The following is a 27,850-nucleotide window of genomic DNA, read 5'->3' as shown; positions in this document are numbered from 1 at the left end:
TGACTGTAGTAGTGAAGTTTAACACAAGAATTAGAATACATTTTTTACTTATAAATATACAATTTATAAGTAAAATATATTCATATAAGCTTATGTTGACTAACCTATTGAGAACTAAGCATCTCATTTTCTATATAATATTCATATTTAGTAAGACACAACAAAAGCGGTATTAGCTGAGAGTAAAAATTGAAAACAATCGGATGTTGCTTAACTATTTAGAAGGCGTAACAACAAAATAAGCTAGATAAAGATATAGGTAACAAATTTGCTATTTTTATTAATTTACATTTTGCAACTTTTGAAGATTATCCTCCATTTTTATATGAATTTCCTGTCTCCATTCTCTGTTCATACATAGATTCACTAGTTTAGCCTGCTTTGACAGGTCATTTATGACATGTTATGACAATTACTTTGAATATTTATCGCTCTTAAGTAGGTAGATTCATTGTTATGCTTCATAAAATTCCATTAATAATTCCAGAAAGTATTATATTATTTGTATAGAAAGGAATAATTTGTGGGAAGAATTCTTTTGAATATTTATTTTGCGGTATCGTACTTTTGTGTTTTCTTTGCACACATTTTCTTTATCTAAGAAATCTTTTATCAAAGGACGAGTCTGGAATGCTCAAGGGCATTCGTTCATCTGATTATTTTTCTTGCTGAAAAGATAGCGGGGCTTATCATTATGAAATAAGAGTGGTCAAAGTATTATTGTTTCTCCTAAAATCCTAGGAGTATTGCTGTATTTAGAATGAACATTTTATGCCTTCGTTTTTGAAAATATCGTTAACAGCGTTAGGACGCTTAGCCCTGGCTTAACTCATGCTATTAGCCCTACCATAAATATCTGAGCAACGTATTTAAGGGATTTAGACTTTGCTTGTACGTCCTGATGGAGGTTCTATGGATATAAAGCTACATGGGTTAAATTAGTAATGTATATAAATAATCACACCAACAAATTCTTTCTAACTGTAATCGAAAGTGTTTATTAAAAAACGAGAACCTAATTTGGCTAATTCAATATGACTACTGTATTCATATTTAGTATATCTATTTTTTATCAAATCATCGCGGTTTAAATTTTAGACATTGTCGAATTCGATATTAAGTATAATAGAGATGCCACAAAACTTTATATTAACTTATATATTTTTAATTTGTTAATTAACTTATAATTTGAAATAAAAATACAGACTTGTAAATTTACAACCATTCGACTACCCAAGATGAGAAAACTTTTAAAATAAACATTTTATGAGCGAGGAGGTTCCGTCAAAAGTATAATAGATGCCGTCTTGTCCGCAGAAGTTGTCCTAATCTAAACGCAGATGATCGCGATTGTCGGCAGATTCAGCGACGATTAAGCGTATTCATAGCATTTGCGTTTTGACGTTACGTCGCCGTCAGAAGCAACAGGGCCATGATTGGAGACGGCGGGCGCCTGCGTGGTAGCTGCAGTCCAGGGGGTGAGAGGGGGTGAGCTACTCGCAGCCTCCACGCTGGTTCTTAATGAATCGCCGGTAACCGCGGCTCGCGCTGCGCCCGACTTCTCGCGCTCCCTTAAAAAGTTGTTAAGGAGCTTTTCTCGCTGTCTCCCTCGCGCCCTCTCGCGTTGCAACAAATAATATTAGCGGGACTGACGCAGCCGAACTCCCGGTCGGTATGTATGCAATTCTAAATTTGTTTTCCCAAAGTGTTTGCCGAGTTATATTGCATAAGATTAAAGTTGCAGCAAGTTATATCAAATAAAGTTGAAAGAGAATGGTTTCTTCATAGTTAAAAAACTGTTATTAGTTTTTATTACCGTTTATTTGTTATTTATTAGTATAAACTTCAATAAATATTAGGTACTAAGAATGAAAAATTTATATACAAGAGAATTTATTATCTTTGTTTAATTTTCGAAGAATAATCGAGTATTTGTATTTATTTTCGTTGAATTTAAAATACAGTGCAGCGTAATAACAACACAAATGTATTCTTATATTAAATATGCTTTTAAATTTTATATTGGGTCCTATTAATTTATAAGTAATAATCTTGAGATGTCACTCGTTCGATGCGACGGTTTACAGGCCAATGTGAAAAAAGACCTTATTATTACAAATTTCGGTGGTTCGAAGTCCATTGTTCGTGGTTACAATGGATCTGTCAATGTTTCACTTCGAAGAATGAACTGTCGATGAATAACGAAAAAAGGAGACTTTCTCATTTGACATTTAAGTCTGTGAAATTAAAGTTCTTCGTGTGCTGATAAGTATTCAGAAAATATGTTAATTGTATTATTTATATAAATAATATGGTTATTAAATTTCATACACTAAGTTATTTATTTTACAAATTAACACTATATATAAAACTATTTTAACGTTTCATTATGTGACTTAGAAAAACTCTCTAAGAAAATAAATCTTAAGAAAATACTTTTCTAATGATCGAAGTCGGATTGTGAGCGTGATATACAAATAACTTGTAGATTTGTTTATATTATATAGTATAATATTATATAATGAAGCCAATTATAAGGCTCGCCTTGTGGCAAGTGTCTTCCACCGACAATGTCGCCTACAACAGCAACGTAGTCACATGCGCGTTACTATGTTGTAATTGTTCCTTCTTCTCTCTCCCCCCCCCCCTCCCCCTCTACCACCCCCTATACCTAAGACCTTAGTCTTAATGACCACAGAAATGCGCGCATTGTTTCACTGCGCTTCTTTAAGGGGCATGTACATATCCAATTATATATGGGCTAAATTTTTAAATTATCATGGCCCAATTGCTTTTAGTATGCACCATTCAGCTGCGATTATATATTAAAGGTGCTATCAAATATATAGTTTTATATCTAATTTGATATATTAACAAGCAAGTACAAATACGTAATATAAATAGAATGCTATCCCGATAAACAATCAAATTATGTTTTATTGCCATCATTAGCATTTGTAAAATAATACAATACATTTTCTAGTCTATTTCTAAACTAGAAAAAATATTTAACCTGATTTTGGTTTTCACACTTCTTAGATATTCGATATATACGATTTATACATACGGTTGTATAATATACTCCTAAATATTTAATAGCTAACATTTTGAAGGAAAATATCTCCATTTTCGAATACTATTACGTTTTCTATTATTATTTATCTTAAATGATGCGACATGGTAATTATAATTAAATAATTTTGATTCTGAAATACCATCGACTGATGTCTGTATCATATATTTATATAAAGTAGGTGTGAAACATGAAAGGCCATATTCGTTGTAAAGCCGCTTATTAAAAAATAGGTGGGTGGATCATGGCAGGTCATGCTCCCAGTAAAGTTAATTAATGAAAAGTCGTCGTTTTAATAAATAATAATCTTACAAGGAATATTGCTTTCCATTGTCCCTCATCTTTATTTTTTAATAATTGTCTTCAAAAAACATCCCTTGCATGCTCTATTCACGTTATGATTTAGAATTGGTTACCAAGTATGACGGAAAACATAATATTCGGAAATCCAATGAAGGATATTACCTTATTTAAAATAAAAAGTTTTTTTTAATAAAAAGACATGAAATAAACTAAGAAAGCAATATTAAGTCTTCTATCATATAGATAACTTTTAATATACCTTTTCTTTATTGCACTTTGAATGCATTATTGTAGTATATTAATTAGAAACAAGTGTTAACAAAGGCGGGCTTATCTCTAATAGAGATTACTTCTAATTAACCCAACACAGCATGGCATAGAATGTAGGGAGTGGATTAGAGGAGCGTAAATAAAAAATTGAAGGAAATCAATAAACGCAATGATTCAATATATAAGTGTATATATTTGCTTTATAAGCTGATTTTCAGAAATTAACACGTGTAGAGGTATGGTATTTTGGTCCACCAGAATGGCACACAAAAGACATTGGTGAAACAACAGCCCGTGTTGTTCATAACATATTATCACCTATAAATATATATATCCCTACTAATATTATAAATGCAAAAGTAACTCAGTCTGTCGGTCTCGCTTTCTCGTTGTATGGAAGTTTGTAATTTTTTAAGCTTGAAAACTTGACGATGAAAATTTTTTCTTTATCTTTTTATAATTAGTTTAAATAGTCAAAAATGCTAACCAAGGTTACTATTCAATGCGGACAAAGTCGCGAGCACAGCTAGTATATGTAAACATAAGTGAAGGTTGCACGCTGGTGAGCCTTGCCATTTCAGTAAAAAAAAATCAAGTTGCAGAGTAATGATTTTATGCCTATATATAGAAATTACGTTTTGAATATAAAAAGTAACTCTAGAATATGTTTCTGAAAATAACAGGCAGCGTACCTGAAGAAAAGTGGGAGGTAATTATAATCGTATATAAACAAGAATATCCTCATCATGCGGTTTAATGAGACCACAACCTACACTGTCTTATTGAAAATAATGTCATTATTGTAGCAAATTTACGTCTTCACAGTATAAGTTATATATAATAATCAAAAGGTTATTGAGTCCGCAATCAAAAGTATCCATTTAGAAATCCACACACAGTAGCATAAATGTGCACGTACATACTTACATACCTACTCTATATAGACGTACATTTTCTGTGAAATTTGTATTAGATCCGACGTCCTTGGATTATTATGTCGATGAAGATTACATTCACTTTTTTACCCTTCAGACTATACCACAACAATGCATATATTTCTGTACTACGAAATAATACAAAATTCTGCCACCAAGTAAATCCTTTAAGTAAAATGGAATATTTTTCGTTTGTTGTTCGAGTTGTGAATATAAATACGAATTCTAGTCCGATTAGGAATACTAGAGTGCTCTTTACGTGAATACCTAACTTACTTTCTTCGCTTTCACGATACATTAATTTTTTATCGAATAGGTATATTATCATGTCAGCCAGTTATCTATTTTCCAAGTAGTAATATTTACAGATTTCCACTTTCACTCGTACATAGCTTATATTATTGGTTGTTATATTATTTATATTGAGTAATAGCATAATACATGACTTAATAATAATATTAATAAATAATGTTGGACAATTAACACAGCGCCATCTAGTCCCACAGTTTTTGTTATGGAAACTGGACAACTGACATAAATACATAGATATTTTTTCTGTAATTACATATATAATATACATAGAAAATATAAATCATAGTCATAAATGCAAATGTTTGCAAGGAAGCAATCCCATGACCATCGGAAGTAAAGCTGTGCGTTAAACCCCTAGACCACCGAGGCTGTCAAACTTAATATACAATAATTAATTTGTAGTAATAACTTTAAACTAACCTATCTAAATTGACCTCACAGCCTTTAAACAGTGGACGAATAAAACGCTTTTGATGATACCGTATTTGACTAAATGAGATATGTATTTTTAAAATATTCAATTAATAGAGAAACATAATCTACATACATATTCACACATATAGGTTAAAATCACAACGTTACATTTTAGTCCGCCGTTCGGGTAAAGAAAGGATATATATAGGTAGATATAGAAAACAAGAGAATAATACAGATTTTTAGAAGATCTCTTTTGAGTTTATTGTCTAAAAAACTGAAGACAACTGTAAAAATAATCCTATTAATTGAGATGAGTATAGCTAGAACATGCTAATATTATTAATAGTTTAATATATAAAGTCGGTTAGATGAGATAAACAAATATCTTGATATTTCAGGCAAGTAGTTATAGATATAAAAATGATATAAAAAATGTGGAATCAAACATAGATACCTATTACATAACACAGGTACCTATTATGCATATGATCATCAAATTATCAAGAAAGCCATTCGTCAAAAAATCAAAATCACCAAGATAAAAGTAACATAACATTATTATGAAACCGAAATGTCATATGCTACTGGCGAATCATATCTATCTTAAAATTGTTAAAAGTTGTATATTAGTGAATATATAAGGGTAATGGAATAATACTTCATCTGTAAATCTATCTAACATCAGTTGATTATTGCTGATACATTTTCCGGCCCTCGGCTACTTGCTATTGGATTTCCGGTATCATTTTTGAGGTCATCAATGTATATCATGGGTATATCTATTCTATACTCTGTTTCTTCAACTGCATTAATATATATTTATATTTTTGACCTGCAACAGAAATTAACCACAGTATAAATCTACACTAAATGGAAACACAGACAATGTTCTCACATCTATTTTAATGTTTACTCTGATGTAACACAAGCTTTTAAGGAGTACTGCTGAAACGAGCAAGGCTTTTGGTAGTTCCTGTTAAGGTGTAGAGTTAAGACGGCAGTTTCGTATAATGTCAGTTGTAGGCACAATAAAGTACGAAAACTGGAAAACTGGCATCCATTAATATGCAGCTAGTAGAATTAATATATATTATTATCTTTATATATATATATAAAGACATTTCTTCGATTCTTATAAACTATTACAGTCTTATAAATATATATTAATTATATGTATATACGCATTTCTTCGTCTTATTTATGCAGTTGGTTGTATAGTCAATAATAGCACTGAGAATATTTCATACGATAGATAAGTAATTAATTTCCTTAAAGACTTTTAGCACTCACATTAACAAAAAAACACAAAAGAGACGTCAGCAAATAACAGCAAAACATAGAAGAGAATAAACGTAATTTATTGGACATTAAATAAATTTTAAAACATATAGATGATAAATTTTCATTACAACGCAATGACATATTATATTTTTGTAATATCAACAAGTAAACTGTAGCAAAAGGCAGAGTTGCGGTAAAGCACAGATGCAAACATCCGGGTTACCGACCCAGGCCCAGGGTGCGGTCAAGCGGGGAAAGCGTTTTGATAAAACGTAGCACAATTTCCGTATACGATAGAATATCGCACGAAACCACCGCCAACGTACGTCTACTGATAGCAAAAGGGCTAATACCTAATATAGCAGAGTAATTTCAAGATTCTACTCAACCGTTTCATTTCTTATTCAAATAGTTAAAAAGTTCGTTTCTACGCCGACTCAGTCCAGAGAGAATCACTTTACTCATTAATAACTAAATAACTAAACAGAATTATTATTAAGGACTAGTTAAGAGCATTTTTCCTTGTACAATCAATTGCTAAGGCTACGTAAGCATTTAGCTACCAAAGATAAAGCACTTAAATCTATAATAATTCTAAAACGTCGGGATTTTCTTAACGATTCAAATTTCCAAGCCGAACGTTCGCTGAACATGATATTTATAATGAGATTTCCATTGTGCACATATTCAGATAAAGGGAGAAATATATTAAGCATATAGTAGGTACTAATAAGTCAAATTCCTTTACGAACGACATGAAGTATGTATGGTATTTTCTAATAAAAACTTCAATAAATGTACAACGCGACGGGTATTAGCGCCGCGAAATTCCTGCTCGCGTAAATAATAACATAAAGATTTTCCAATACATGTCCCAATAAGAACCCCCGTTGGCGGCTCATATGAGATGGCTCTACGGCTTCCTGATATGCGGCGCGTCGAGTAAAGGCAAAGTTTACTCTGCCTCGATTTGTGACTGCACTATGTAAACGATTATAATGTATGTACCCAAAGATTGAAATGTGATTTATATTATTACACTATGTGGATATAAGAGAATAAAAAATAAAAATAAATGGATATGAGGAGGTAATCTATAACATTAATAATATTGTATATTAGTATCATAAATACTTATACGTACGTGTAGATTTATGTGTTTACAATTTATCAAATATAATGTGGTATTCAGTGAACTATATTGTATTACCTACTAGTCGTATTGTATTGGTTTAGATGAAAATAGATAATCTACCAACATGACGACGACGATAAAATGAAGCTTACGTAATATATGTAGTAAGTAAATTATATGTAATACCGATATGTAATATTGCCAATAACTTCCATTATAACAAGATTCACTAACTATTATAACTCGGAAGTTAAGGTTATTGGAATACGAGTTTACGAACAAAACATTTATCATTTTCCAACGGTGTATGAACATCGCATAACGAAACCGCATACGCCTCTGAAAAAATCCCTTAGAACGACATAAAAGAATATATAATATGTATCAATAAATACATACATGCTTATCTGGATTTGTATTACCACTACGGCGGCAGAAAGTAATTATATGACTTCTTTTTGAAGATACATAGTTGGTAATACAATGTATAAACTACAAATTATATTACAAGTCCCTTTAATTTGTACTAAACTAATTAAATTATAAATGTACTGGGAGTATTATTCCTATTGTTACAAACAATGTAACTTTTGAACGAATTAATTATAAGACAATCAATACAGCGAACTTTACTAAATTTAGAACTATGTACAGTAGTCCTTTATACTGAGTAACAGGGGTCAAATTATTTAAATACTAACTAACGATTTACCAAAATTAACAAGGAAGCAATTATTCAATTATTTGTGTTATTTATAATATAAAAATCTTAACATTGAATACATACTCAAGTTCTTATGTAGATTCATTCGGTACTAACAACTGAGTGCAAGAGAATGAATACTCGTATCCAGTTTATACCTCATAAAGTTTCATTAAATCCCATAGTATTTAAAGTAAATGGTAAAAGAGGGTTGAAACTTTTAGCAGATTGGTTTTATGATTTACTATGTTAGTTTTCAAAATTAACCCAATTAATCTATGAAGTAAGAATTCATATATTCATTGATATCATATAGTTATAAATAATCTACGATTATTACCTATCTATTTTTTATCACTGTTGGTAGGAGGTTTCTTTTGTATATATTATTAAACATAATTAGGATAGAATGCGAATACTTGATAATGACAATTATCAAGTATTCGCAAAATTTACATGTATAATCATGCATATTCATGACAATACATGTAAATTTACCGGCACTTATTAATGGAATTTGATTTTCCTCCTCAATATATAGGTATAATATTTTTATGATATCATTATCAATGTCAATTGTATATATAATTACAAAACGCATCTAAAATCTCAGATAAAAAAATCCGAAGAGCTTATTAGTACTAAGGGTGAGTGGCGTTCATTTTATCTTAGTTACTTTCGATAATAAAATATCATGAAGACGTCCCGCAATAAAAGAAGGGAGTATTGAATTACAGTAAAAGAAATATATATGGAAAGTGAAAAATAGAATTATTTTGAATAGATTTAAAACGAGGAGAATGGTAAAAAATAAAACAGAGACGACAAAACAAGGGAGCAATAATTTAGGCCATTGTAAGAGAACAAATACAGTGTGAAAGGATAATAAAGGCTGAGCTGGCCGATACCCGTGTATCCAATAACATTGCCCGGAGTACATATGTACATACGTTTTATCTACATGTGTATATATTCTTTAGTATACAGGAAATAACATAGTTTCTTTAGATATTGCTGCATGACAGAGGTCAATCAAGCCTTAGTAAGCATTGAGTGAATTTTAGTAGATAATATTCATTGATGATTATCATTAATTTGTTTTGTATTAAAACAATAGACAAATTATAGATTATTTTCTTTAAAAAAAAATTAGTAATAAACCATGAGCATTTAATGTACGTACACAATGTTCTCTGTACAATAAAATATTTTACCATTTCAATATGAACGGAGATCTCTGGAATTCGTCTTAGTTATCGTCTAGTAAACAGTTCGCTGTTTCAATCCCTTTGTGAGATTCCGGAGATGCCTCCATGACCTAACTCAAATTAACTCATTATTTTCAGACATAGTTTCGGCGTAAACATTTGTTTTCTTCAACAAATACAAGCTCCTTTATTTAATACTTACAAACAATAATCAGTTAAAGGTATTGAAATTTCGTTTGTCATTTCAATTCCTTATTGTTATTCATACAATTGGTAGAATAATTAAATCACATTATTATTTTAAAATAGACTTCTACCATTTAGCAAACAAATATTATTTATTAACTTTGATGGCTTATTAGCAATTATAAGAATCAACTACGATTTTGGTTACTGTCAACGGAAGTCTAAACTATAGATGGAAAAGATTTAAATACATATTATATGTACCTATTAAATGTGCTCTTCACCTTTTTTGTTGACGCAAAACTGCTAAGAACCCCAATAACCTGAAGGCCTGTAGAAACTTTGGCATGTCGCTAAACATCCAGATCATTATGCGTAGATGATAACAATAATGGCGGTAATAAAACGTAAATAATAATAAGTGACAATAAATAAAGCAAGTTTTACGTCGCCTACAAAATATGGTGCGGTCAGATAACGGAATGAGGGTTGGCCATTTCTTAGGGGCGACGACCCCTATCAGGCGCGATCGCAGAGTTAAATCTAGTAGAAATGCTGTAAGAAAGATCTGGGTGGGTGAAACAGTGAACATTTTCTTCTAAACGCATTAATATCGAGGTAGATGGAAACCATAAAAGTATCTACTCGACATTTTCCTACGCCCATTCTTTTCCCATGTAAAGAGTGCCTGTTTTCTATTGATAAGTGATTTCAACGTTTAAAGGACTGTATTGCAGCCAATGGAGATCATGTCGAATTTGTTTTATATATTTTTATATTAATGTTTAAAGTAACAACATGCTTATGAATTTTTTAATCAGTGTAAAAAATAAAGATTTTCTTTGTAACAATATTTATGGGAAGACTAGATTAAACTTCTTTACATTGATTAACATTGGAACTTCTGTTAGGAAATATTCATGGTCTAAGTATCGTTTAGAGAAAGTCAATGGATTTGTTATGGGCATGGCTATAAAATTTTACAATAAAACACCATATTCCTATATATTCATATATATAGGAATATCCTTTAAATAAATTAAAAACATCTGCTAAGTCATATTTAGTGAGCAAAGCCTCATGAAAATATTACTTAAATGACAAACATGCATGGCAATAATAATAGTTATTCTTGCGCCGGATTTTCATTTAATGTTAGACATAGACACTCTTATATTAAAGTTTCTTGCCAGTTCTTCGCAAATGAATCTGTATACGGACCTGGAGGGTGGGAAATTAAATATTAATACAAAACTTGACGTTCATAGGCGGCTAAAATGTGCTACTTGAACAAATTATTTTTGATTTGATTTGATTTCGGTAGTATTGGTCAGTGTACAGATAGCGTGAGTGCCATGTGTGTGTTTTACATCGGACAATCTAGTGACGGTAGTTGAACATGCTGCTGGTGACTATCGACATTGACAGTTGACAATGCCTCCAATTATTATACCATCTGGGATGATTATAACTACATAAAGGTATATTAGATTCATTAACACACATTACATATACTGTGAAGATATTTAATGTACCTCATCAACTAACCTTCAGATAATATTCATACTTTTTCTGGATTTATAAATGCAATGTCAATTTTTCGATTTCTGTTTTCAAACAACAGAAGAAACAGTTCATTGTTATGATTTTATCCGTAGGGTGCAATTCCACGTACAACTATGTGTACCTAGACTTATGATAATATAATACTTAGAAGTCAAAATGTCTGAATAGTATGTTAGTTTAGTTTCACATGTAATGTCTTAAGTAAAATTTGTCGTATAATGTCTACTAAATTATTAGTATTATACAACAATTTGTTTCTATATATTTTGTCTTTCAAGGCAATTATTTTAAAGGTAGGTAGGTAGGTAAAATGTGTATTCTACAAAATCTTAATTTTTTGAGATAAGCTTATATTATTTACTTAAGCTTCATATTATATATTTTTTATTTTATATATACACACTAAGTTCAATATAGTAGGGAGAAATGAATGTCATAACAATAGATCTCTTGCACACAATATTCGTTCTTCAGCAGTCTTTATCTAATAATTTAGCGAAACAACATAGTTCACGAAATTCAATATTAACCAATAAAATGCTTGAAAGTATAAAATAGGTTAGTACCTGTCTCATTCAATTCATCTTTCTCAATACCTTGACTTTGGAGAGTGTCAGTGACAGATCAATAGTTCTTTTTCAAAAGTTAGGAAAGGGATTTACTACTTAATTAAGTTTAAATGTAGGGTAATCACCGGTAACGAGCGAAGTTTTAGCCACAATGAATGTAATTAATCGGAAACTTTTTTCAACTTTGTCGCAACTCGTAATAGTGCAGTTCCAACTAAGGTTACTTTTTGTTAGACATCAAACAATGCCGATACTATTCATGCCGAGCAGATGGCGAATGGAAATTCAGCATCTGCTTCGGTGTAGTTGGACTCAGGGATACGGTGATTCGTTACGATGTAAATTATTATTATCTAATAGATCTTAATGTATTATACCTTACAAATATAGACTTCAAGCTTATTAAATCGTAGTATGTAGGTATATTACATGCGCGAAATCTTTTGTGTTAAACAAATCTAAGATTTCAAATCTTAAAACAGTTGCACAAATATACAATATAATAATAGTTTCTCCATTTAGAAGCCGTTTGATCTAGACGAAAATTTTTTTTTCGAATTTATAAAAAATATACATACTATTCTGGCTCTGTCCGTATGTATGGACGACGCTTGGAATTTCCATCAGATGGGCCGCACATAAGTATGCCTTTCTAGCTGGTTTTTTAGCTAATTGGAATGTCAAACAAGCTGACGGTTTACATAATGTTAAGCGATAAACGTCCTATATTCATGAACAGCAGTACGGAAATCACGTTATTATGAGACGCCTGGTATACGTTGCGATTCTGGAAGACTGATATATCATGCCTTTTACCCTATATTTCAGTACCCCAGTATGTCTGACTTACTCACGCAGACTTGCTTCTATATTCCGAAAATCTGCTGCCATTACTGTTGCATTCCATACGTTTCTAAATAATGAGATTACCACTGAACTTTTCTTCATTATGGTTTAACTGTTACATATCTTATGACTCTACAACGATCAGACTGTTGGTCAACAAACTAGCGTTAACTTTAACTTAAGAAAAAGAAATTTCAAATAAAAACGGACAAAAATAAATGGGTTCCAGTTCTGCGCTCCGGTAAAACTTATTGTATACAGTGGAAGTCAGTTGTGAATATATTTGCTGATTGCAGGTTATAGGATTTCTTCGCTGAGATTGTATCTAACAGTCAGTAGTTATAGGTTGAGATATATATTGTCTATTATTTGTATAGAAAATGATAAATTTTATTCATGTACTTAGCAATAATGGTTGTAGTATATTATGTACATTAATGTCTATAATCGTTCTAAATCAGCAATACATCAAACTATCTAAAGTTGAAAGTTGATGGTAAAGTTAACCACTAATTCGGCTTCAGTAATTTATATAATCCAAGTTATTCACTTCGTTTATTAAGCAGTGTCGAGATTAACACTGAGAGCTTAACGTAAGACGTGAACTCCTCACCCCCGTGCTCGTAGCCCCTCGTCACCTCCCCTAAACCCACGGAACCCGCGTGACGCCGACAGATAAGCTAATTACTTATTGTGATTTAGCAACCGGTTCTCGACGAATTTTTCATCAAATTTTCAGGCAACAATTGTGAATAATGAGTAGACGTCGTCCACCACAATGGCTGCAATTAACCGGACAATTTAACTTTTTAATTGCGAATTAAGAAACAGAGGAGTGCAAAGGTTGAACACGGTCTGTGGAATTAAATGTCAAGAAAGGTTTTTTGTCGCCGCCCGGTTTTGTTGCAGCTCTTAGAATGTTCATAATAAGGCGTTGTTATTAAAGCTCAGTTGCCTCACACAGGTGTTCATTAAGAGTTTTTTTTTCAACTGAAATGTTTTTAATGAAATCGTCTTGCTTTTCTTTGTTTATTACTTAAACGATTTTTTCAATTGCTTTAGTCTAAAAATAGTTTGAACTTAATTGTTTTTTGAAAATATATATCTGCAAATAATATATATGTATTATATATTATACAGAGTTGCACTTAAACTGACATATCGCCTTAGAAAGAAGATCGACGTTCCAATATGTAATTTCATATTGTCTTGAATTGCTAAGCTATTTGACGTTTAATTTACGTATGGTAATATGCTTACATAGACATTTTTGCTTATTTTATTCAGTGAGTGTCTAGAATTATTGCGTCATTAAAAACAATGTTTTGCAAATGATGATAAAAGATATAATCCTATATCTGCAATATTATAATTGTATCAATTGTTAGTTTCAAAGAATAAAATCACAGCTGGTATTTTAATGAGGCATCTACATATTCAACCTTTCCAATCTGTGCTCATTCTTTTTTGTTCAAAGTAAAGCTAACTCGAAGCAGGTAGTCGCTATAACAGAAATAAAATTTACTACAGTAACATCCTAATAAAATTATAACTTCAGAGATAAATCACATATACCCACGAAAGCCTACACAATTCAAAGTGTAAACTTAATATTTATTTACATGATGCTGACATGTAAGCAGTGCTGAGAAACTGTTCATAGTTAATAATATACAACACTCGGTCTTAGCTTTGCGTTAATCGGAATTTGGGAATGAACATAGACAATGTAAATATGACAATAGGAGTGAGAGCTAGGCTGGTTGGGACCTCATATCGGTGGAGTGCCACTCGCGAGATAACACAACGCGGCGTCTTTGTGAGCGGATGTAAAATTATTAAGCAACGGAATGCCATAAATGGGGTTTTGCGTTTCAATAGTAGGGGTTAAAGGCGAGTCCGCCCAACTACGTGATGTTTGATACGAAATCATCGTTTACGGAACGCAATTAACTCTCCAAGGTTTCATTAATATGTATTAAATTTATAGTTTTAACTATTAATAATTTCATGTTAATTTTAATATTGTATCAAATTTATTTAACAGCTTGGTTGAAGAAGTTTGCAATAATTACAGTTTACTTAATTGTTTTATTTTTGGTGTATTTAAAAAAAAGCTTTTGTAAGTCCAACGTAGCTGCAAACGAATGATAGTACGATGACATTAACGGAATTTACTGGTATTGATTGTTAAAAGTATATCGGCATTCGAGAACAAAGTAACCGCAAAGTAAACACCATTCAATTTTATTACGGAGAACAGAGTTCCTTTGAAAATCCCCGGGCGGCAATCCCGTAAATCTCTATTTGTCGCAACTAAAACAGGTCACGGCGGAAGGCTATTACGCTCCCTAAATGCTGCCGAACTCCCTGTAGAGCGCTCTAATCCACTTCGAACGGGCTGGTGTCAAACGCAGGCCAGGGTTGTTTGTATTGTTTATTGTCGCGACGCTCGTTCGTACGGCAAGGACGTCGTCGAAGGCACGGGACCATGTTTCAATTGATAGAGCGCAACCGTCTCCCAAGTGAACTATTATACTCTTGCCCGCAGGCGTTACTTATCCTAACTCAACGTCTTACCTTTCCTTATAAATCTGTCACAGATAGTATTGAAATTAGTCAAATTTATGATATACAAAGTTTAAATAATACTACATACAGAATAGATACAATGCAATAGTAAAAATATGCTTTTCTTGGGCAGTTGAGCGAGAAACTGCCGATACAGCTCATTACACCGGTTTATGCATGAGCAATGGATCCATTTGACAAGATATCTACATATTATTTATTTTCAGTTCTCATTTGAAATTGGATATAAATATACGAAATAGGTTCCTGCTGGGCTATTTATTTTTATAAGAATTGGTAAAGTCTGACGTTACATTTATACATTACAACGAACAGAGAACGATTAATACCCTTGATTATTCCGTCTAGCTTTGCAAACTATGACCATATTTGAAATAGATTGTATGCAAATCATACGTTATGAGAAAACCGTTTAGTCAGCATAAAGTTTTTGCTGTAGTTCGACGTTCGGGCGTAGATGAATAAAAAGTGTCGAAGAGTGAACAGAATGGAACAAAACACTTGAAACAATATCGCGACAGAGCGGCAATCATTTCTGTTTTATCTCAGTTTGCGCACGCTGTGCCGCGGAAACTGGTGTAATAAAAAACCACCACGTGTACCTACTCGTACCTATATATGGCAAAGGTATGCAGCTGCATAGGTGTTATGTATCAGTGCAGTGCTGCACCTGTCGTATTTTATAAGACTTTTCCTTCTGTCGCAGTGGAGAATAGCATACGCTTTCTAGAAAATATTGTGGTAACTTATTAAAATGCTTACGCTAGAAGGAAATTGTGGAAAATACATCTAGTAGACTGTTATATATTCCGTGATATAAAATAGATTATAGAGAATGTATTTGCATATGTGTGACTGAAAGATGTAAAGACGAAAATATCTGATTTCAGACTTGTATTGAATCAAGTAGTACCAAGTGTACTTTGTGTTAATTTTAACTAACTAACTACTAAAAGAAGAACAATACCGGAAATAACAAATTCCTTGACATCTAAAGTGTAGACTGCAGTTTAGTTAAAAGTCAATTAACTTATAAAGTGTTATATTCAGGCTGACTTGCTTATTGTTACTACTGAAACTTAATAAATAAAAATAAAATAAAATAAATTAACGTAGATATTACGTAAACCCTTTGTAAATGGAAAGTTACTACCAAATTGTTGTTATAACTAAAACTACAATCGTAAATGCATTAAACTAAAAGGTAAAACTATGAGTTTAAAAAATAAAGACTATTAAAAAACGGAGTTGAGTAAATAAAATATGTTCATAGATACCGTGAATCTCTGTTGTCTCTCAATAGACAATACAGATATATATCTATAGTTAAACAATTAGCTCACTCAAAATAATTTCTTCATAAAGAATCCAACTGTTTGGAATTATTGAAATATTACCAGTATATTTTGAACTAAAATTATTCAATTTTCAATCTACTAACCTAATTTTCGATCAAATACACTTGCTATTATATAATGCGTGACAATGAAATTTGTTTTAAATATTTCAATGTATTTTGCAATATTCATATTCTTTCTGTTTTACAACACACAACAACGTATGATTTATGCCTCCTGTAAAAAATTTATAGTCACACTATAATTTATTATTTGTTGCAGATTTGTTGGGAGTGAAAATATTGCAAAGAATAATATAATATGGTAACTGTAAATATGGAACCGAGACAATAATAAAGTTATTATTTACAAGATTGTGACAATAAAGAAATGTGAGATGTTAGTGGAGGCTGTATTGGTATCAGATGTCTTTTGACATGATGACGTCGGAATCATCGAGGCGCAGCAGGGCCGTTTCCATGGAAACTGGAGGGCTACCGTTGGTGTCAACATTTGCATTACTTACTATAGTTGCAGGTAAGAAATTATTTAGCTCACAAATAAAATAATATATTAATAATAATATTTTATTTATTTCTCCTCACAAAGATTGTACACACTGGGAACAGATACATGTAGTATTTTAGATAATACATTGCATAGATTTATCATTACAATCAATTGTTTTGAGAAGCTGGTGTCTGAAATAGGTTACAACCTGTAATACAGATCACCAGGCCCTCAAACCGAAAAACAAGTGATATACTTTAAATAAATTAAAATGCTTATACTAAAAATGTTATTTCGAAATAATAATAATAGATATGTACAATTTACACCTCCAATCCTAAAGCCTAACCTTAAGCTAAGCAGAGCTTGTGTTTTTTTTATATAGTAAAGTATAATAATATCTGTAGCTTTCTTAGTGACGACATCCTTTTTGCTTATGTTTTCTTCCTATATGTGTGTTCCTCAGTTTTTTTTTATTTTCTATTTTTTGTATTAGGGGTGTTGCACCACTGTTGGAAATACTTGTTATTCCTTTTTATTGCATACATAATAGTCGGCATAGCATTTAAAAATCGATATATCCATCCTACTATAATAAATATATGTATATGGGTATTGTACATATTTTTAGACAGTCGTTGATCGGTTTATAAATCCCTAATATTTTTATTTTTAATAGGTATTTCTAAACTCTTACTCTAACCTTTCAAATAAAAAAAATAGATAATAATATTTTATACAAACGTCATTGTTCTTGTATAGGTAATAATTCTTTCATTACATAATATATCTACCATTTCTTCCTAAAAAAACCGTTTTACTATAATCATACTAACAGCGTTACAAATTCATAACTAAATAATTTGTGTATAATTTATGAAAATATAATGATATGTTCGTACATGAGAAGAAATGAGAAAGTTCATTCACAGATCCTAATTAAGGCGTCTCTCTGTGGGAAAATTTGGTAACTAATATTGAATGCAGCTTTCATATACTGTAAATTAACGCTACTCACTCTAATATTTGGATAGTTGTACCTACTAAACACGCTAATGGACAGCCTGATGAAAAGCTTAATATCCTGTTCGGTGCCTCGACCAACTCTTTGAGGGAATTAATTTTCTCTGAATAAACTAATGCTCATAAAATGTTGCCTAAAAGTCACTCGCTAAAATTTTCAACGTTCCTCGAATCCTTTCCAGATTATGCAAAATTATTTCTCGTTTCAGCATTAAACAGTCATTAATGACTTCTAAGTTATGTGTCGTAAAGGAATGAGGCTATTATATTTTAAGGATAAATTATAAGCATTATTTTTAAAAGTTATTCGATCCATGTATACAAAACAAAGGTTCCTATACATTAAATATAAATATAGGAAACAAAAAAAAGTTGTGTAAAATGAGCAAATAAACTTCCTTCGTTGATATTTTATATAAAAATATTTTTATTAAGTTATTGTGCCAATACAAAATATAACATCTTTCATCGTATGTATGTATATGTTTATGTTTGTGTGAAATAAACATATCGTTACGTGTATACGGTATGTTTGTAAAATTAAAGCCCAACGCAAATTGTTGCACTTTAACCATTATCTGATGGGTGCAGTGGTAATACTCGAGATTCCTCTACGTACCCACGCAAGGAATCCGCACAAAAGAAAGAATTCAAGCATGAATTGCAAATATTTTCTTTTAATTGGAGCTTGGTGGATTTGCGTTTAATGTACATTATTGCACTGAAAAATATGATTATGGGTAGTTCTATATTATGTTTTGAATATTTATTAAATATAGGTACATTCTTTATATTTAATGGATGGCCAAGTGTTTATTTATGTATTATATTTGTATGTATTAAGGATAATGACTCTATCTGTCCTCTCTCAGTATATAGCTTTAAAACTCAATAATAATCAAAAGAAATAGATATATTTATATAAAGTCAAGTGTATTACATAAATTCATTAGCAAAATTAGCAACTATATAGTAGTTATTACACAAATGTAGCTGGTATTTCTGGCAATCATTTGATTTATTATGTGAAAATCAACCGTATCACGAGCAATGTATTTAATGCAATTCCATCAGGATGTAATTACAGATCGCATTGAGCGTGAAACACTAAATAATAGAAATACATAATTCAATCCATACGCAAATTATTATTTTGACATTCTGTTTTCTGGCATATTGTAATTCTAATGAATAGTTGTACTATTATGTGCCCAGCGTTACTACCGTTAGGATAACGATAAGATTTTCTTGAGCATACAAAACAATTACAATAACAATACTATGTGTCAGACGTGTATTACGTAAACTAGATTATATATCGCAATATGCAAATCCTAATAGATAACCTGGACTGTTTTTCATGTTGGCTCTAATTTTGCAAACTATTTTTATTCCAACAAATTTGTTAATTAATTGTTTTTATACACTTATATTAAGGCAGTTCTTTAATACCGTATAGCATTTATCAAGTATAGTCAGTGTACTGTAGTGGAAAAAATATTTTTAAAAATAAAATATTAAATGATATTAAAATTAAAATATATACCTACGTAGTTTTTAGAAACGGATATAAACGAGGTCAGCGGTCGACGAAGTTCATTGCAAGCTACTAGCCTCTGAGTTATTAATTTTCATTTGACGCGGATAAAGGCTTATGGCTGCTCTATGAATGTCCTTAGTCTTTTGTGACATACCAAGAGGCAGACAAATTTTATTTTAATACGACTCTCATATCTGCGTAAAAAAATGTTCAATAAGAAATATTCTGAATACAAGTGTGGTAAATGCTTATGAAAAAAATGTGTCACCAATGTTGTTCATTTAAAAATTCAAAGAGAAATAGGGTAAAATATATGTTAATCAGTTGTGATGATGATGTGTAGGTTAATATTTTTGTTGACCTTAACCTCTTTTAACAGAACTTATAATATAAAAATGTAATTAAATAACTAAACAATATCTATATTTAATAGTAAATATAAAACAAAATCACGGTTTTCGTCGGGTTCTTTTCTACTTACTTGTACACTATGTATTTTAATATTTTTTATACTTAAATATCAGGAAATTCTTTCTGAAGTTTTATATGTATAATACACTAGCTGTTTTTTTCGTCTTCTTCTGCTTTTTTTTGAGATACTAGATTACCTATGTCCGTAATCGTGATACGATCTATTTTTAAAGCTAATTTCATTAAGATACGATCAGAGGCTTAGTAGTGAAAACAGAAAGACAGAGGCACACTTCTGCATTTATATTATTAAGAATAACATATGTCATAAGCCTCCGTCACACAAATCATACATCCATACAAAGCCAAGGTTGACAGATAGTTTTCATTAAATATAAAAAAGCCCAGTTGATCCTGTTTTAATGAACGTTTGCGATCAATAACCGTAGCTACGCGGCATTTCTACTCGCATATGGGTACCTCATACATTACAAATAAAAATTAGGTCGCGCTGAGACAATCACCGGCGGCTGCTCCAGTATCGGGGTGTTATTAATTTTCATTTGACACAGTCGGCCTGCTACGCGTACCTACTACGAGAGACACGGTCGTGACAAAGAGCGCCTCACTGTAACAGCCCTATTTACTTATTTTTTACATAGTCATAAGTTTTAATATTATTTATTTCTTGCAGTATCACAAAATATGAAGTACATTATACAGAGTGTGGTTAAGTTGCTACAATTATTATGTGACGCCTTGAAAGGGCATAGAAATATTGGTACAGAATCTTACAATATTATAATTATGTATGTTAAGTTTAAAATTATTGGATCTATTATTATATAATTATATATATTAAAATGTCCTATTCCATAAATAATAAACGTACATTGTATAAAAATTATTATAAAAGTCGTGTATTTAGTTACTTATAAACTAAATTATGTGAATTATTTCAAAATCAATCAGGCATTAATTTGCTTTTAAACACATAAATTATTGCTTAACAAATTAAATACCAAACTTGAAACATCGTAGACTAAACTGCTATAGTTCATTTTGAAATAATTTATTCATTTTGAGATATATTAATCCAAGTTTAATAAAACCCAAGTTAAAAAACAAGGAAATTATAGATTTCGTTCACGTTATTTTTAATTTAATTTCCATACATTATATATGCTTATAAAATAAATAGAGATTGATATGTAGAATTAATGGTTACGTCTGCCATAGGGTAATTTCTTGTCGCAGTCTTTAATAGGTACAAATTATCAGCTATGACAATGAATCAATTATGAAAAAAGAATGCATTTAGAATGTAATATCAATAATTGTGTATTATTACTATTAAGAACTCTTCTATATAGGAAATAACTATTCAAATACAAGCATGTAAGTCCTAAAATTAATATCATATCGATATATAGTGTAATATATAATCACAATCAATACAGTCGACATATATCTTACTACTGAACATAAACTGTTATATGTAAGTTGTTAAATTATTGCATATTTACTATGTCTATCCTTATCTACATATATACCCGGTATAACACAGTATTAACATTAATTACTGAGACGCATGCCGATGTATTCCGAGTAAGCTGACAGTATCATTTGAGGCTCTTAATTAGATTTAGTTCAGGTAACTAATTAGTAAACACAAAATGTCGCTTCAAAATTCGAAAACCACAGACGCTTCTGTTTTATTTGTCACGATCTTGATTAAATATACTTAATTAAATAGAACGCAGAAGAAGCAAATAACGAACATTTTGTTTTTATTACAAAAATATTACTCAACGACCTAGATTGTTTGCAATGTGAATTTCATGGAGCTGATAACGAATAATTGTTAATTGAATTTCATTATGTCGCGGTGAAGATATCTATTGATTTTATGCATATTTATTTAAATGTCTATTAAGTATCTGTCATTTAATGATGTAATGTACCTAGTAATGTATCTAGTGATAAACGTAAAAGCGATTTTGTTTGTTTGTTAGCTCATGGTGCCTGATAACTTTCTTTTTAACTGTTGCAAAATTTGATGTGTTCTTTGCATCTTTATGCAGAGAGAAATATCCTACTTATTTATAGTCAAAAGATTTTTTTACAAATAAGTTTCGGATAAAAACTTGTAATCGGTTTATATTACATATACTAGCTTCTTCTAGGTTTTTTCTTCCCACGGTTTTTATGCGCGGTGTCATTATGATAAAAATATCAGGAAACTTTTTCTGACAGATGATAACAATATAACAACCAAAATATTTTCCAAATTACAAATTTAATAGACTATATGCATTTATAGTTAGAATAGATAGATAATAATTGTGTCGAGTAAATATTCTGTGAGTATATGCGAGTGTGCATATGCCTTTATATAGCAGCAGGCTTTCCGATACTGTTTCGAAAAATAGTGTTGTGTTGCAGGGAATCGGGAGAATCGCACGAGATTATCTCGAATGGCTGGAATAGGAATTTACTATGCATGAAATGGGGTCGTTGAAAGTTATCTATATAAATAGAAGAAATAAAAACGTTCTTATCCTCGGAAATGGGAATGTACCTAATGCTTAATTTTAAAAGGTTACAGCAATAATTTTAGATATTAAATACGCAGGATAGTCTACAAAGACAGTAATAAATATGACCTCTGATGATCTGATTTTAAACAAAATTAATTATTTAAGAGTGAATTATTTTATTCTGATTTTACCTATATAGATTTCAAGTCTACTATGTCTTCTGGAAAGTGAGTAGTCAAAGGCATAGTTATCAACATTGTGGTGAATGTTGCTGTTTGTAATGTAATGTATGTAATTTTATGAAGGTTTTAACATTAAAAATAATAAATACTAATTATTTCAATTATATATGTCTTATTGTAATAAGCGAACTGTCATCGTTACACACAAAAGAATAGATAAATTTCTACAACAAAAAATTATGTCATATACTACTACCAACTACCCACCCTGACTTCGCACGGGTGTACATGTATTATACAAATAAAACTTCTTCTTGAATCACTATCTATTAAAAAAAACCGCTTCAAAATCCGTTGCGTAGTTTTAAAGATTTAAGCATACATAGGGACAGACAGGGACAGCGACAGCTACTTTGTTTTATACTATGTAATGATGATAATAAAAAAATAAGTATTACACAATGATATCAATTATATTTAAGGTAAAATATTCAATTTATATTTATAGTATTACTCAGTAAAACTGTATAGTTAACTGGAAACCCTAATTTGTTCATAAACAATTCCAATGCGGTTAGGGGCTTTGTACTCGAAAATTTATTCTGCGGTTTTAATAGATTCCGTTAATTGATCCACCAATCAATAGTTAATTTATTATAACATGTGAATTGAAACAGTATCTAATAAACAATATTAAATTATAATTGAAAAATTATTAAATATTAAAAAATAAAGTATAGTTAAGAAATGCATAATAAACTCAAATTATAAGCTACTATAACGACACATTAATGATCTACTGTGGGATATTTATGTTTTCCTATAAAAGAAAAATTTTAGACTATCCTGTCCAATCGTTTACATACGGTTTTGAGCTGAGTTTTTTCCTCTAGCTCTGGTGTTACGGATGTTGATATTTTATAACAATCAGGAGATAAAAAACGTAAAATTGTCAGGTTTTTATTATTACCTTTGAACTCAATGGACTTACAGTTACTGTTAAACATCATTATTAAATTTTTATTATTTTTTATTAAGTTTTTGTATGATTGACAAATTATTGTATAAAAATGGTAATAAATTTTTAATCGAAAAATATGACAAGGCAATGACAAAGATATTTAATGAAGATATAAGTTATTAAATTGATACATTATACGCAACGAGTGAAGAATTTTAGGTCACTGCAAATGTGAAAAATTTATTTAATCCGCGCTTCACATTAGGCGAATTGGACGAAAATATTCGACGTTCCGAACTCCCGCACGGTGCCATTAATCGTTTTGATGTCACAGTATGGGACATTTAGTGTGACCCTTTTTATGCGCCAAACCTTGTCCGATTTACGTCCCTAATCGCCAAATACCGAATGCCGAAAACCGAATCGGGGTGTTCATCGGTTGGCCGCATTTAAATGGCAGATACTAATCGCCGCCTGTTCATTGTGGAGGGCCGTACAAATAACGCTTTAGAACATAATCATTTGTATGCATTAATGTACGCATCATCTATTACTACATACCTATACATCTACTGGTTTTGCGTTATTTACAGAACAACATAAAACTAATATGAATACTATACTAAAATCTAATAAATAATAAGAAGAACATTCGGAACCTGATGGTATAGAAGATAGATAAAAATCGTCACGTATGTCTCCCATCGGAGTAGGACTGCCTACTGCAGGAATACAGGAATAGATGAATTACATAAGTACACATAGCATTTGTCTAAAATAGAGGTTAATTCAGTAAGATTTCGTTTGACGACTAGCGTAAATAATTTTGAAACATTATCAATCAATTCATTTAAATGCTATCCTTTGTTCTTAATTATTAAGTGTTATCTTTGCTCTTGACGATTCACTGGTCACCATAATTTCACTTCTATGTAATCCCTTAAGGAATTTCTCACCCCACTTGACACGTAGATAGGTATTTATGCTTTACTAGCAGTCCCGGCTACACGTTGCTGTGGCTAAGGTTCTTGAATAAAATAATATTGCGACTATAAATTGACATGTAAGCTATCCTATCTTTCAAGTTGGATCAAATTGCACGCAATGTTCAAATTTGTAAACGGTTCAACAGTTTAGGAGTCCATTGCGGACAAACAACGTCACACGTAATTTTTATATATAAAGATTTTCTTACCTGTTTTTTTACACTACAATATTATAGAAGTATTTAATATTATTAATATTTCTATAATAACGTATTCTGACATGATTTCATCATATTTGTAACTATACAAATTAATATATTTATTTGTAGGAGAAAAAACAGTAGGTACCTAGCGCGTAATTTTACTGCTAAAAAAACCTTAGCGATAAGTTTTATTGAAAATTAAATCTTATATTTACGAATTAATTATTCAGAATATAAAATATTTAATAAAGCAATTTTCCTTTCCTTATTCTCATCGAATAGCATTTTCATTGTGTGGATATTTCGTTTAATTTTGGGAATTTTGTCATTAAATATCAACTCCGTTCTGGTTATCCATTACTAAAACTACAACCAAAACTAACATTTACCGAGTGAGGTTACATAATTTACCTACTACAAGACAGGTCAACAGTTTTAACTTACATAAACACAAGGCAACCTCAGAAGCAAAAGCGTACTGGAGCTAACGTAGATAATTTAACCAGAATTTGTTTACATATCTTACATCTATATAATTAAAAGGATTCATTCTATATTCATTTATAAATGAACAATCAATACGGTTCATCAGAAAGGCTTTTAATAGTCATTGTGAGTACCACAATAATTGGTACCTACGAATAGAAAGATTTGTTTAATAAAACCTCAAAGCTGTAGAATTCCGGGATATCAGCAATTTCCCACTTTTGTTTGTACAAACCTGACCCAATTTATCCAATTTAAAATGCCAATTCGATCTGTATTTCTTCTGATTGCGTTTGGTTACCGCTGAGAATAAAGCTGATACGACTATTTGCATTATCGAGATATGCCCGTTAATCGAATTCACTCAATATTTAAAAAAAAACATATTAACTCACTTTTATACGTTTAACAATGTAACCATTTATTTTGGTTTCTAAATTACCTGTTTTTGATATTGTAATAAAAAACATCGGTGTAATTATTTTGGAATGAAACTACTTTTGGTTATGATGTAATATTATTAGAAATCATATTAGTTAATATAAATTAAAATAATATACATGGTGGCCTTTCGAATTCCGTCTACTATAATATTATTTTCCGTTGCCGGTTCTTTGATCTGGCTGGTCAATTGTAGTTTTTTATGAATTTATTATTTATTTCACTGTTGTATTTTTTTTATTACATTGCAATTTAGCTTACTCTTCGGAATATGATAACGTAATAGTACTCCACAGTGAGGAATGAAATAATGAGGATTTAGCCCGACTTACCTAGAAAGAGGGTGTCGTGGTTGGGCAGAACACTAACGGTTCTTCTAAGCATCTTGGAGCTTCTTACATGAACAGCATAGTGTAAATAATCAAGATAAATGGTGATAGAATAGTGAAAAGTTAGGATTGTTTTCATTTAATTTGTTATCTATATACCTAAATGTACTAAAACATAATAATATTTATTACCAAGAATCCGAGATCTACATATATGTATTGAGCTGTATAGTGTTGCATTACTATGACTTGGATTAGATATATGAATCTCATCTAGTTGAGTGCTAATATACACTAGTCAGCACAGTGGTTTCCCTCGAGGCGGTTTACCCTAGTAATTCGTGATCTATCAGATCGTTTACCATTTTCTATTATACAATACCTACTGTTTATCGAGTGTTCCCAATTCATTTATAAGTATATATTTGTTTTTGTTATTAAAAATACCTCATTTCTTTCAGGTCACCTTCAAGGGTCTGGGTATAGTGAACCTGAGCCTGAGTTCCTGTCACCCTTGGAAAATTTAACAGTGGCTATGGGCAGAGATGTTCACTTTACTTGCATTGTGAACCATCTTGGTTCATATAAGGTACAATATTTGTTTGTTTACAATTGTAAAATGAAAAGTAATTGTTATAGATTTATACCATTATACATAAACTAATATTAAACAAAAGACAGCTACTATTACCTATCGAATACTAACAACTGTTATACTGATTATCACTCTTTTACAAAAATAATATCTGAATTTTCATGGCTTTCAATGCCTTTAATTAACTTACACAAATTACCGTCTACTTTGAAATTTGAAGTTACGTTTACTGTAAACTCCTCATCTTAGGTATACGCTTCCTCTACAAGCCTTGATTTTGTCTACTTTATGCTACCTTTATTAAATTTCTTTATAATAGCAATCTAGTGCTCTAAAGATCACTCTTTTAACTTTTTTATCTTCTCAGTTTTTTATGTCTATAACAATCTGCTTGTTATATCTAACTATTTATATTTATTAGACGCACTTCTTCAACATATAATAATGAATTAACCAGGTGGCGTGGATCAAATCCGACACAAAGATGATCCTCGCTATACACACGCATATGGTCAACTTGAACCCTCGTCTGTCTGTCACACACAACGGCCACAACACTTGGAAACTGTACATCAGTAACGTGGAACCAAAGGACTCCGGTTCCTATATGTGCCAAGTTAATACAGACCCTATGATGAGTCAGGTAAGTGTTCATTTAAATTATAGAAATATGTAATGTTTTGTACGTTTACACAATGACTTGAGAATAGAGAACTTTTATGTTTTATATGATTTATATATAATATTTTACTACGAATATATTGTATTTAATAAAAGGAAAATATAACTTACTAATATGTATGAATATAAAAACAAAAATCTTTGTTAAAAACTTATGTTCTTTACTTTTTAAAATAAGTAAAAAACATAAGTTTTCTCTGTCTAATACAAGATTGTAATTTTAAATTAG

The 27,850-nt window shown here is 30.8% G+C and overlaps 1 protein-coding gene across 1 annotated transcript in view; it reads left to right on the top strand.

The window, feature by feature from the left end:
• The first annotated feature begins 1,565 nt into the window (after positions 1 to 1,565).
• LOC131851936 (lachesin-like) overlaps positions 1,566 to 27,850 on the top strand; it is a 60,027-nt gene continuing 33,742 nt past the window's right edge. The window contains exons 1-4 of the mRNA XM_059202494.1: positions 1,566 to 1,672; positions 17,016 to 17,270; positions 26,807 to 26,934; positions 27,398 to 27,583. Coding sequence (XP_059058477.1) covers positions 17,159 to 17,270; positions 26,807 to 26,934; positions 27,398 to 27,583 — 426 coding nt within the window. The 5' untranslated portion in view covers positions 1,566 to 1,672; positions 17,016 to 17,158. The remainder of the gene's footprint in view (positions 1,673 to 17,015; positions 17,271 to 26,806; positions 26,935 to 27,397; positions 27,584 to 27,850) is intronic.

The sequence above is a fragment of the Achroia grisella genome, unplaced genomic scaffold, assembly GCF_030625045.1.
Source record: "Achroia grisella isolate CSIRO2021 unplaced genomic scaffold, CSIRO_AGI_Agris_v1 utg821, whole genome shotgun sequence".
NCBI lineage: Eukaryota > Metazoa > Arthropoda > Insecta > Lepidoptera > Pyralidae > Achroia > Achroia grisella.
The sequence above is the reverse complement of the archived record's forward strand: the minus strand, read 5'-3'. Positions and strand labels throughout refer to the sequence as shown.